The following is a 13,758-nucleotide window of genomic DNA, read 5'->3' on the forward strand; positions in this document are numbered from 1 at the left end:
TGTTATTGAAAACGAAAGTTTGAATTTAAACAAAATTAAAAGAATGAGCACCTCTGTCAGTGGCCACTCCTCAAGGAATTTTAGTGGTTGATCAAAATTGCAACATTGAAGGAAAACACAACAAATAAAAAAAAGACAAATAAAAAAAAGAGTGCCACCAAGGCGCAGCCAGCAGTGACCACTAGGCGTGTCTAAAATTTACTTATTTTATTTTATTTTATTTATATTTTTTAATAATTTTAAAAAATATAAAAAAAATATCAATATATTAACAATCACTTTCTTAATCTATAAGTAAGAGATTTAAAAAAAAAAAAAAATTAATTGCATCGGTTAAAATGAGAGACTAAAATAGAAGTGATAGTAACATTATTCATAAAATTAAAAAAAAAAAAAAAAAAAGAGGGTGTGTGTCTGCTATTTTGAGCATTTCTAGGGGTAGATAGTTGATTGTTTCGTGTCTTGTTTTCGTTTTCAATTTTGGTTGGAGGGTAGATATGTGGGTGCTTTCCACAATCTTTTTCAATCATTGGTGAAGTAAATGCCATTCATTATCTACAAGTCTCTTTTTTTCAATCTTTTTCTTTCCAAAAACACCACAAATCAAAGAAGTTAAGCATATTTATCTTCAATAACAAAGACACTTATCGAAGAAAGTATCAGGCCTTGAAGTCAAAGTAGCCCACAATGCTTTTTCTCAAACATTCTGCATCTTTGTTGAAGAGCCTAGTGCTACTACATCCACTCCATTTTCTGATGCTTGCACTCCATCTGCGGTGTACAGGTCAAGCGAAAGAACGCTAGTGTGGCCATGGCCTCTAACTAAGTGGGGCCAGGGGAGGGACTAAACTGGAAATTAAAGAGAGATAAAGAGTTGGTGTAGTGTAATGTAATAATGGTGGGAAAGTGTGAGAAGCAGCGGGCATTCAATGCGGACATGTTTGTATTGACTGGAAGAGTAAATGAGGAATTTAATGGGTTGCAAAAGGATTTGCCTTTGCGTCCTAGCTGAGAGAACATAAACACAGAGTGAAAAAGTGGTTGGTAACGGTGTGGTCGGTAGCGGTGTGGTCGTACTTGCAGTAACAGCAGTAACAGCAGGGAAGGGGTTTTGAAGCTATTTTTGGTGCTGTGTGGTTCTTCCCCAGTTCAGGTTGTGTTTTGTGTGTATATATCTGGGGTCTGTAGTTTGTGTTGGCTCAAGTGTGGGTGTTTCAGGGTCTAATAATTTCTTGATTCAATTTCGTTCTACTGGGTTCTATCTGAAGAATTTTATTCTATGAGATATTTTCCTCATAAAGTCCAAATCTTTGGGCTAAAAATCTGGATGTGTAGGTTCTTTATCTCTGGTGGTTTTTAATTGGTTTATTCTAGTGGATATCACCATTAAGTGCTGGTGTTGAATTTGAATTGGGAAGCCTTAATCATGGGCCCTTTGAGGATGCTAAAGCTGGAATTTCTCTGATCACAATTAAAGGTTTGTTCCTAATCTGATGACTCTTTTGTTTCTTTTTCCTTTCCCTCTTCTTTGAGAATGAGCCTTGTTTATCTCACTAAAGTTCTGGGTGTTAATTGAGTGATCTTTGCTTCTTTTTTGGTTGCTTTGAATGTCTGTCAGGTTGGTATAAAAGTAAAGGCTCCTCGGCAGTATACCTAAAGTTCGAAATGTATGTCTGAGACTGAACCTCTGAGGCTAAAGATTTCATTTTGAAAAACAAAACAGAAACCCCATTTGCTTTCCATTCTAGTTTGAAAGATTTTCAGTGGAAAGAGAGGAAGAAAGGCATTCATATGTCACTATGGAACCCTATAACTCACTGTGCTGCTATAATCAAGAACAAGAAGAGCAGGAGGAGAGATGGTTCTGGTCTGACCGAGGAGGGGAAGAGAAGGCCATCGATTCTCCGGCAATTGCAGGAGAATAAGCTCAGAGAGGCTCTTGAGGAAGCATCTGAGGCTGGCTCTCTTTCTAAATCACAAGACATTGATTCCTCGGAGCCTTCGAACCAAGAGGGTGGTGGCGGTCTTGGGCGCTCGAGATCCCTTGCTCGCCTCCATGCCCAGAAGGAATTCTTGCGTGCCACTGCTCTCGCTGCGGACCGGACCTTTAGCTCTGAGGAGCGCATTCCTAGCTTCCAGGATGCCTTCAATAAGTTCCTTACAGCGTACCCCAAGTTTCAATCCACCGAAAAGATTGACCAGTTGAGGTTGAACGAGTATTGCCACCTAACCGAGTCGTCCGCAAAGGTATGCCTTGATTACTGTGGCTTTGGCCTCTTTTCGTATCTTCAAACTCAACAATATTGGGAGTCATCGGCATTTACTTTGTCCGAGATAACTGCGAATTTGTGCAACCATGCCCTTTATGGAGGTGCCGAGAAAGGTACCGCGGAAGACGATATCAAGACTAGGATTATGGATTATTTAAACATACCTGAAAATGAATATGGGCTTGTTTTTACTGTGAGTAGAGGTTGTGCATTTAAGTTGCTTGCTGAGTCTTACCCTTTCCAAACAAACAAGAAGCTTTTGACCATGTTTGATCATGAGAGCCAGTCTGTGAATTGGATGGCTCAGAGTGCCAAGGAGAAAGGTGCTAAGGTTCACAGTGCCTGGTTTAAATGGCCTACCATGAAACTCTGCTCCAGGGAGCTGAGAAAGAAAATTGCAAGTAAGAAGAGGAGGAAGAAGGATTCTGCAGCCGGGCTTTTTGTATTTCCTGTACAGTCGAGGGTAACTGGGGCCAAGTATTCTTACCAGTGGATGGCACTTGCTCAGCAAAACAATTGGCATGTATTGCTTGATGCTGGGTCATTGGGTCCCAAGGACATGGACTCTCTTGGGTTGTCCCTCTTTCGGCCAGATTTTATTATCACCTCGTTTTACAGAGTATTTGGCTCGGACCCAACTGGATTTGGATGCCTTTTGATAAAGAAATCTGTGATGGGAAGCCTACAAAACCCATCTGGACATACTGGGTCAGGAATGGTGAGGATCCTCCCGGTTTTCCCCCAGTACCTTAGTGACTCCATGGATGATGTTTTGGCTGGAACCGAAAATGATGCATTAAATGTCAATGAAGAGTCTATCCCCGAAACACATGGGGGGTCGCAGATGCCTGCATTTTCAGGTGTCTTCACTTCCAACCAGGTGAGGAATGTCTTTCAGGCTGAGGCAGAACAAGATAACAGCTCAGACAGGGATGGCGCTAGCACTTTATTTGAGGCTGATAGCATTTCAGTTGGAGAGGTTATGAAAAGTCCAGTTTTCAGTGAGGATGAATCTTCAGAGTATTCATACTGGATCGATTTGGGTCAGAGTCCATTTGGGTCTGATAATTCTGGCCAGTTGTCAAAACAGAAAGCAGGCTCACCTTTGCCACCGTTGTGGTTTTCTGGCACAAGAAGCAATAAGCGACTCTCTCCGAAACCAACGTCGAAATTATCAAAGAGCCCAATATATGATGACAGGAGGGTAAACCTCAAACTGCATGAGGATCCTGTGTTGTCCTTCGATGCTGCTGTGTTATCAGTGTCTCAGGAACTTGACCATGTTAAGAAGATTCCTGAAGAAGAGCAGTTTGTAGAATCAGATGCCTCTCGAATTAGTGAATATTACGCAGATTCCCAGCAAGTTGAGATCCAAGAAGAGCAAGTGCAGAGTGATACAATGTTGAGTTCTACTGCAGATGAATCCAGACTCAAGAACCAGAATTCCAGCCTTCAGCCTGGTAATCGTGAGCATTCCTCAACCTCTGAAATACATCCAGAAGTGAAAGAAAGTGCTATAAGGAGAGAAACAGAAGGTGAGTATAGACTGCTTGGAAGGAGGGAAGGTAATCGATTTGCTGGTGGTAGATTTTTTGGTCTTGAAGATGGTGACCGAGTTGCGAGCATGGGCCATAGGGTCTCTTTTAGCATAGAAGATAACCAAAAAGAAGATTTGAACCGTTTGTTTGTGTCTGGAGAAGCATCTAGGACTACCCTTGGTGATGATGAGTCTGTAAGTGATGGTGAATATGGTAACGAGCAAGAGTGGGGAAGGAGGGAGCCTGAGATAATTTGTCAGCATCTTGACCATGTTAATATGTTGGGTTTGAACAAAACTACCCTCAGACTGCGGTATATGATCAATTGGCTTGTTACATCATTACTTCAACTTCGGTTACCTGGTTCAGATGAAGGCAACGGAGAGCCGCTTGTGCAAATATACGGCCCTAAAATTAAATATGAAAGGGGTGCGGCTGTAGCTTTCAATGTGAGGGAGGGCAGTGGAAGAGGGCTTGTTCACCCAGAAATTGTACAGAAGTTGGCTGAGAAACATGGCATTTCTCTTGGAATTGGTATACTTAGTCACGTTCAGAGAGTGGATGGTCCAAAACAGCATTGCAGATTTGACCTTGATGATACAGCCTTGTGCAAACCAATGGCTAATGGCTGCCAAGATGGTAAAAATATGTTCTTCAGAGTTGAGGTTGTTACTGCATCACTCAGTTTTCTTACCAACTTTGAAGATGTATATAAGATGTGGGCTTTTGTGTCCAAGTTTCTTAATCTGTCATTTGTTGAAGGGGATGAATTATGTACAGTCCCAGAAAGTTAGGATTCGGAGCTTGTATCCATATATGTTTTTGTTTTCATTTTGAAGATACAGCAACCCCCACACCAACGCTTTTAGCTCTGTGGGGTTGGAAATGCTGGAGCTTTAACCTTTCTGTAATGAAATCTGAGACAGTGAATTAGTGGGAGATGTTGAAGCAAAGAAACAATCGAAGGAAAGGTATGGTATTGTGAAGTCTTTTTTTTTTTTTTTTAAATTATTTTTATTACGGTTCATGTGGAGTTTGCTTGAAATTCATATGTGAGCTGAGGAAGTAATATGGAATGTGAAAGAGTCAAATTGGTCTGAAAACCGTTTCCAATTTGTGCAATAGGTGTTTGAACTAACTATATTCATATATTTTGGTGTGTGTATATATATATATATGTATATATATATATATATAAATAATTTCTTTGCTAAATAATTTCTTTCATTCTATTTCGTCTCTCCTTCCCTGCTTGGTACATATTGATATTTTGTTGCCAATCATGTGTTTAAGATTGTATTTGGATAGTGAGGTGATTTCATATATTTTGTAAAAAAATAATAAAAAAATATTAAATAATAATAAAAAATAATAATGAATTACCTGCATGGGAGAGATGCACTCTCATGGCATTAAAATTAAAGTGAAATAATTAACTAGAATTTGAAAGGTCTTCTCCCATTGAGCCACTTACCTTTTTGAGTAATTTAATATTATATTAAAATTATTGAAAGAGTGCTGAATTTGAATGGTCAGAAATATAACCCTTCATCTTTTTATCCATCGAAAGTTACCAAAGGTTCGAGTCTTCCGTTATTCCTATTTTTTTTAATTGATCCATTATTCTTATTTAAATGATTCTTACAGTTTCTCATTTTCTTCCTTTTTAGGAGATTACTCTGGTGCAATTTTCTCATACAAGTCAAACGAAAATCTTTCAATCATGCCTATATTTTTTCATTTATAATTAACTTTTCTTAAAGATAAATTAATATAAAATAAAAAATAATTTGTACAGTTCTATGGGATTGAACAATAGGGTCATGTCCCTTGGCTTGCCCTTGCATCCCGCCCGACCTGCATCACAATCAAGTGAAAAATCCGTTTGGTTTACAGAGCGGGTAGGATTGGTTAAATTTTTGAGTTATTCTGGACATCAACCCATAGCCGCAGCACACCTGTACTGTAGTTTTTTTTATTTTTTTCACCCAGTACACTTGTGTGCAGCTGTTATGCAGAATAGAGTACTATTTATATTTTCTCTAAATTTTTAGGCTCACTGCTCGAGTCTCTTGTCCTTATTCTCGGTTTTCTAAGCGAGTCTCTCGTCTGTTCAAGCCGCTCCTATACTCTTCTTATTCTCTGAAGTCGTGGGTTTTTGGGAAGTTCTTTAGATCCCTTTCCTGGTTGTGACATTGTCACTTTCTAGTTGCGAACCAGAGACTCACGGTGTCATTCTTTGGCCGTGAACCAAAGCATGGCGTCATTCTCTGGCTACGAACCAGAGATGCAAAACGTCATTTTCTGGTCGCGAATTGAGGACCCACGACATCATTCTTAGGTCGCGAATCGAAGAACATGACATCATTCTATGGTGGTATCATTCTCTGATCGAAAACTAGAGACTTATGGCGTCATTTTTCTGGCCTTGAATCCATTGTGGTTCCATTTTTTGTTTGGTTTTTTCGTTCAATTTTAGTTGGTTGTTTGGGTCTGGAAGATGCGATGGAGGGAATGGCGGAAGAAATATTTTTTCGGTGTCTTTTTGTCATTTGGGAACAGAGGAGTGGCCGATTCCTGCCCTCCATCCATCCGCCTGTATGATGGGGACTAATGGTTTTTCTGTAAGGTGGGCGTGGAGGTTAGGATGGCATTAGGCTACCTAACCCAAGCGGGACCGAAAGGCAGAGAGGGCTACTACCTGTATTAGAGATACTTGATTCCTTTTGGTTTAGTTTATTTCTATTTTAGTTCAGGTTAGTTTAGTTAATTATTTAAAACTTTACTTTTCCCACCTGTATGTGTCGATATAAAAGCAACACTTCTATATGTAAACTTCACTTTTGAGTAATACAAACTTTACTATGCCTCTTCTTGGCATTAGTCTTAACAAAAATGCCAATAGCTTCTAGCACTCCTCAACTCTGAGTCTCATGATTCTCAGGCAGCAAATGTAACTTCTCCTTTCGAGTAAATCTTCATTTGCTTCTGTTTTTTCTATCAAAGCAGTATCCCCTTCGTATATTGCTCATGATGATTGGATTATAGATACTGGTGTTACGGACCATATGGTCCATTCTACATCTTTTTTTCACTTCTTGTCATCCTGTTCACCATTCATTTGTTAAAATGCCTAATGGATTTTCTGCACCTGTAACACATATAGGATCCATTCATCTCTCCCCATAGCTTATCTTACATAATGTTTTATTTGTACCCTCCTTTAAATTCAATCTTCTTTTTGTTAGTTAACTAACAAAATCAACATCTTGTTGCTTAATTTTTTTCTAGTACTGCTTGTTGTATACAAGACCTCACCCATTGGAGAACGATGGGAAGGGTAAAGCCACAAGAGAATTATACATACTGCACAAACCAGATGATCATGTTGCTCTTTCTAGAGATTTATCTTTCAAATCTTTTCTTGTTTCACATTTTGATTTTTCTGCATTTGATGTTTGGCATAAAAGATTGGGTCATCCCTCCTTTTCTAGGATAAACCTGTTGTCTCATCACCTAATGTTTCTATTAATAATAATACAATACCTTGTTCGATTTGTCCACTTGCGAAACATAAAAGATTGCCATTTCCTTCACATAGTCAACATAGCTCCTCTTGTTCATTTTAGCTTGTACATTGTGATATATGTGGCCCCTTTCAATCTCAGTCATTAGATGGTTTTAAATATTTTTTAACCATAGTAGATGACTTTTCTCGTAGTACTTGCGTCTACTTAATGAAGTTTAAATTTGATACCTAAGTGTTCTTACAACATTTCATTACCATGATTGAGAATCAGTTTGATTCTAAAATAAAAACCATAAGAATTGATAATGGTTATGAGTTTGCAATGCCTTAGTTCTTTTCTTCTAAAGGCATAATATATCAGTTGTCTTGTGTAGCCACCCCTCAGCAAAACTCAGTGGTTGAAAGAAAGCACCAGCATATCCTCAGTGTTGCTCGTGCTTTTCTCTTTCAGTCCAATGTCCCTTTAATTTTTTTTGTCAGATTGCATCCTTACAACAGTTTATCTGATTAATAGGATTCATTCTCCTCTGCTAGGCAATAAAACCCCACATGAATTATTTTTCCAAAAGCCACCCTCATATTCTCATATTAAGGTTTTTGGCTCACTTTGTTATGCCTCTCTACACTAGCTCATAATTGTTCAAAATTTGCTCCTCGAGCTAGAAGATGCATTTTTATTAGTTATCCTCTTGCAATTAAAGGCTACAAACTTTATGATCTTGATAGCCATATTGTATTTGTTTCTCGAGATGTTGTTTTTCATGAACACATCTTTCATTTTTAATTCACAACTCAAAATCATATGGCTTCTCCACATTCTTATCCTGTTTTTCATAAACCTATTTTTGATCACTCTATTTCTATCCCTACTCAATCATCTCCACATCAATCTGTGTGTATTCCTATTCATACAAATTATGTTTCTACTCAGTTAGCTCCACATCAATCTTTACTAGCTCCATCTCTTCCTAGAAGATCTTCACGAGCACATAAACCACCTGGTTACTCGCAAGATTTTCATTGTCATTTGGCATCTTCACAGGCTTGCTCTTCTCCACCTTCAAATGGGAATTATGGTTCTTTATCAGGTAAGCCATATCCTCTTTCCCATTCACTTGGTTATTATCATTTGTCTTCTAAACACAAAGCTTTTAGCTTAGCTTTTACCACCTTTTTTTAACCCAAATTTTATCACCAAGTTGTTAAACTTCCTCATTGGAGAGTTGTTATGGCTGAAGAAATTAAAGCCTTATAAACTAACAACACTTGGACATTAACTACTCTTCCCCATGGAAAGAGTCCAATTGGATGCAAATGGGTTTATAAATTCAAACTTAAATCTGATGGAACACTCGAAAGGTATAGGGCAATGTTGGTTGCCAAAGATTTTACACAACAAGACGGTTTAGATTACATTGATACTTTCTGTCTAGTTGCTAAAATGGTAACTATCAAGTGTCTTCTTGCAATAACAGCTGCTAAAGGTTGACATTTAATTCAATTATATGTCAACAATGCTTTTTTTCATGGTGACTTGTTGGAAGAAGTGTATATGTCATTGCCCCTTGGTTTTGGTGATAAAAATGATAAGAGAATTTGTAAATTAAACAAGTCTTTGTATGGTTTTAAACAAGCTTCAAGACAATGGTTTGCTAAGTTCTCTTCTACCATTCTTGACCTTGGTTTTCAACAATCTAAAACAGATTATTCTCTTTTCACATGGCTTCAAGGTACTAGTTTTATTGCTTTACTGGTGTATGTGGATGACATCCTTACTGCTAGTAATGATCTAGAATTTGTCAACACTTTCAATGCATTTCTTGATCAGAAATTCAAGCTTAAAAACCTTGGGTCTTTGAAGTATTTTTTGGGTTTGGAGGTTGCAAGAAATAGCTCTGGCATTTCACTTTCTCAAAAGAAATACGCCTTAGAGATATTATCAGATCCTAGTTTCATGGGTTCTAAATCTGTTAAAACCCCTATGGAACAACACCTTAAACTCTCTCAAGATGATGGTCCTCTTGTGGTAGATCCTCAAGCATATAGAAGATTGGTGGGTAGGCTGCTTTATCTTACCATTACAAGACCATATATTACTTTTGAAGTCCACACTTTAAGTCAATTCATGGACTCCCCTCGACTGCCTCACCTTCATGCTACTCAATGAGTTTTGTAGTATATTAAGGATTCACCTGGTCAGGGTTTATTCTTCTCTGCTAGTTCTAATATTCACTTGACTGCATTTACTGACTCAGGTTGGGCTGGCTGTCAAGATACTCGAAGATCCATCACAGGTTTTTGTATTTTCCTTAGCTCATCTCTCATCTCATGGAAATCCAAGAAGCAGTCCACAGTTTCTAGATCCTCAACTGAATCAGAATATCGAGCCATGGCCAACATAATTTGTGAGATCGTGTAGTTGCTATCCTTGATTCATGACTTGAAAATTTCTCATTCTTGAGCTGCTGCTCTTTATTGTGATAACAAGGCTGCCATTCACATTGCCACTAATCCTGTGTTTCATGAACGTACGAAACACATAGAGATCGATTGTCATTTTGTTTGTGACAAAGTTCAAGGAGTTGTAAAATCATTTCATGTGTCTTCTCATCATCAATTAACTGATTGTTTCACTAAACCATTAGGCTTTCCTTTATTTTCTTCTTTAATATCCAAGTTGGGCATTATTTTATTTTATTTTATTTTATAGGAAATAGACATCATTTCATTCCATAAGAAAGTTACATCTGTAACTCAAAATTACAAGCCAAACTAAATTCTTGTTGTAAGCTCCTCGTACACAAATATCATTACGATGACATTGTCTAAACTTCAAAAACTCTCAAAAGAGAGAGTATTAATCTCTATATAAAACAGAGGTAGAACCAACCTGTAACCAAACTCCATCCTCCAAAAGAGGAGAAGTAAACACTGCACCCATCCTCCTAACCTGAGAAGGAAGAAACCAACACTGCTATGGACATAAGTTCAATAGCCTATTTCACTTTATTTAAAAAAAAAAAACCAACAAACAAATACCAACAAAAACACACCGACATAAAGTCGGAAACCACCAAACAACACCAACTAAACGGAATCGGGAAACACAAAAGAGAAGGCAGCTGGTGGCGCGTGCATGATGCACGCTAGGATGGAGCCGATCGGTCGATCAAGACGTTGCCTGAGTCACTGGGCCCTAAGCTGCCGCTCATGGCGTAAACGGAAGATGAATCGCAGTGATTGAGGGACCCACGCGTTTCCTTTAAAGCCACACGTCGGCGCAATGCGTCGCTTCGAATGGCGCCCAGTTCGATCGACGGCAAGATTGGCGGGTGAGTCTTCTCCCGATGGTGTGCGTGTCGGTTGTTGGTCACCGGAGAGGCTCAAGCCGGCTACCTCCCTTATTCGGCCGAAATTCAAAAAAATCAAAACAAAAACCACTGGAGATGAAGGGCAGACGAGGAGAGGGAGGAGAGGAAGAGGAAGAAGGAGCTAAAGCTCCCCTTCCCCCCAACTCTATCCTGACGAGAGGGTTTTTAGAGAGAGAGGATCTGGGTTTTTAGAGAGAGAGAATAGCCAACCTGGGCATTATTAATAGACATGCTCCAGCTTGGGGGGGGGGGGTAATTAGAGATACTTGATTCCTTTTGGGTTAGTTTATTTCTATTTTAGTTCAGGTTAGTTTAGTTAGTTATTTAAAACTTTATTTTTCCCACCTGTATGTGTTCATATAAAAGCAACACTTCTGTATGTAAACTTCACTTTTGAGTAATACAAATTTTACTCTGCATTTTCTTGGCATCAGTCTTAATAACCTGCCTGTTGTTTTAGTTGATAGATTCATAACTCTCAACTCTATTTATTGCTAGAGGTTTTTGTTGCTTTCACCCTCTTGCAGATCATGGTGATGTCTAATCAATTCATTATATAAAACCAAATTAAGAAATCAATACATCCTAAATAATTACATCGCGCGAGTTTAAGGCTAGTTTTTTTTTTTTTGAAAGGAAGCTTAAGAGCTTGTTCCATTAAATCAGATCTGAAATACATGGAGGAATATCCTCCATAGTAACAATTACATTAGAAATAACTAGAGCATCTTGTGCCAAAACATGAGCCATCACATTTCCACTTCTTTTGATATGAGTAACATTCCAAGAATCAAAACTTCTAAGTTTCATCTTGGCTTCAGAGACGTACATGCCAAAGCTAGACAGTTGATCTTCCTCTTTCTTCGAAGCTTGGACTGTTTGAAGAGAGTCCCCTCCAAATATAGTCTTTGTTAAACCGAGATCCAGTGCAAAATTCACTGCTAAGAGTGCCCCAAAAGCTTCAGCCAGAGAAGTGAGGGGAAGAAGGCTTTGTTATCTTCTCATAGTTGCTATTATTCTTCCTTCACAATCTCTAACTACTATACCAATACCAACTTTAGCTCGGATTTTGTCCACAGCTGCATCCCAATTAAGCTTGTAAAAAAGAATAGGAGGTGGTTGCCAAATAACTAAGTTGCTGTTATTAAGAGTTGATGAATCATTTTTCTGCATTTCCAAGTCCTTCATCATTCTTATGTTTTGATTTGCAACCATGGCAACTTGATCAGGATGTCTAAACCTTTGATTAAAAATAAATCATTTCTCCTCCACCAAATCTGCTTAGCAACCATAACAAATTCCTGCATGCACTCAAAAGTCATTCTTTCTGCCATAGCTTCGAAAATCTCCAAAAAATCCATATGAGAGAAATGCCTTTTCTGAATGCTCTTAGTACATTGGCTCCAAACATCTCTTGCTGACTCACACTCCCATAAAGCATGTGCTACTGTCTCTTCCTCTAACTCGCAAATTGGACACTTTGGATTTGCTACAATCTTCCTTTTAAAAAGATTTGATTGAGTTGGAAGTGCATTTAGACAAGCTCTCCATAGAAAAACTTTCTCTCCTGGTATAACTTGTCGCTGCCAAAGAGTTTTCCAGACCTCCTTTAAATTATGACTGTTCGATGGTTGCCCTTTTGTATCTTGGATCAACTCCTGGTGCAGATGGTATGCGCTTTTTACTGTGAAGAAACCTGTAGAGGTTCCTTTCCATATCAGTTGGTCAGGACTATTGGAATTGCTTAATGGAATTTGAGCAATGATATCTGCCTCTTCTTTGCAAAAAAGGTGCTCCACAAGCTCCATATTCCATTCCTTTTCCCCTGGCTTTAACAGTTCTTGAACTTTAGCATTTCCATCAAGATGGGATATAGGGCTTTTAACTGCAGATGGTATGGTCTTAGGTAGCCATTTGTCTCTCCAAATTCTGACCTTATCACCAGAGCCAATTCTCCAAAAAGTGCCTGCATCAATCAGGCTTCTTGCTTTCAGCATACTCCTCCATATATATGATGGTTTCTGACCCAACTTTGCATTCATAAAGGAAGTCTCTTGGAAGTACTTGGCTCTTAGAACCTGTAAAACTAGAGAAAAAGGAGTATGAATCACTCTCCAACCTTGTTTTGCTAGTAGTGCAAGGTTAAAACCTTCCAAGTCTCGAAAACCCAAACCTCCATCAGCCTTAGATCTTCCCATCTTGCTCCAAGCCACCCAATGGATCTTTCTTTCTGCCTCATGCTGTCCCCACCAAAAGTTGTGCATAATGCTGTTTAACTTGTTCGTGTTTAAAAATTTCATGTATTGAAATAACTCTCTTGATTTCCAAAGGCTAAGAGCTTACATAAGGAGGGCGAAAATAGATAATTTTACCCAACATCTTACCTTAAAAAAATCTCTCATATAAAATGCATGCAGTTGAAGATTATAGGTGGATAGTTTGTTGAGGAAATCATATTATATATATATATATATACACCTTGTAATTACTCTGTAATGTTAAATTTTGCATTAAAAAAGCTATCAAAATTGGCTTTGACACCCTAAATTATCAAACTTGGACGAATTTACATTGATTAAGATAAGATTGGATTGACGAAAACTAAAACATTAATATATTTATAATGGCCATATCTTATACATATTATAGTGCAAATCTCCAAAATGTGATATTTGAGACATCAATCATTAGTTTTGACACTTTTATTATCAAAATTACTAGCTACATGGATAATGAATTTACAAATAAAGGTTGTATGCATGAGAGGTTATACAAACACGGGCAACCGTATACTAGACTAAAAAAAGGGAGGGCGAACAGCAGTCCTCCATTTTTAACAAGAGTAATGTTTGATACAGTTATGGGTTGTGCAAGCGCCACATACTTCTTATGAAAAAGATAGGGGTCCACCATTACAAAATTAGTTTTTTCATGTGAGTCTCATATTTACTCACTTTCTTCAAAAGGAGTATGCGGCGCTTGTGCACTCTATGACTGTATCTAGCATTACTCATGTTTTAAATTTTGTTCCAGTGATTATTTTAATTTAA

At 38.2% G+C, this 13,758-nt stretch overlaps 2 protein-coding genes across 2 annotated transcripts; both read left to right on the plus strand.

Moving 5' to 3' along the window:
* Positions 1–1,686: 1,686 nt before the first annotated feature.
* Positions 1,687–4,778, plus strand: LOC109010295 (the record flags this gene model as incomplete). Its single annotated transcript, XM_035690651.1, has 1 exon — positions 1,687–4,778. A coding segment is annotated over one exon (2,916 nt), but the record flags the coding sequence as incomplete, so codon positions are not given.
* A 1,119-nt stretch (positions 4,779–5,897) lies between these two features.
* Positions 5,898–9,974, plus strand: LOC109010339 (uncharacterized mitochondrial protein AtMg00810-like). The gene is made up of 3 exons (XM_018991138.2): positions 5,898–6,185; positions 8,269–8,425; positions 9,593–9,974. The coding sequence occupies exons 1-3, from the start codon at positions 6,180–6,182 to the stop codon at positions 9,754–9,756; spliced, it is 327 nt and encodes a 108-aa protein (XP_018846683.1). The 5' UTR covers positions 5,898–6,179; the 3' UTR covers positions 9,757–9,974.
* Positions 9,975–13,758: the final 3,784 nt, after the last annotated feature.

The sequence above is a fragment of the Juglans regia genome, chromosome 6 (assembly GCF_001411555.2).
Source record: "Juglans regia cultivar Chandler chromosome 6, Walnut 2.0, whole genome shotgun sequence".
Lineage (NCBI taxonomy): Eukaryota > Viridiplantae > Streptophyta > Magnoliopsida > Fagales > Juglandaceae > Juglans > Juglans regia.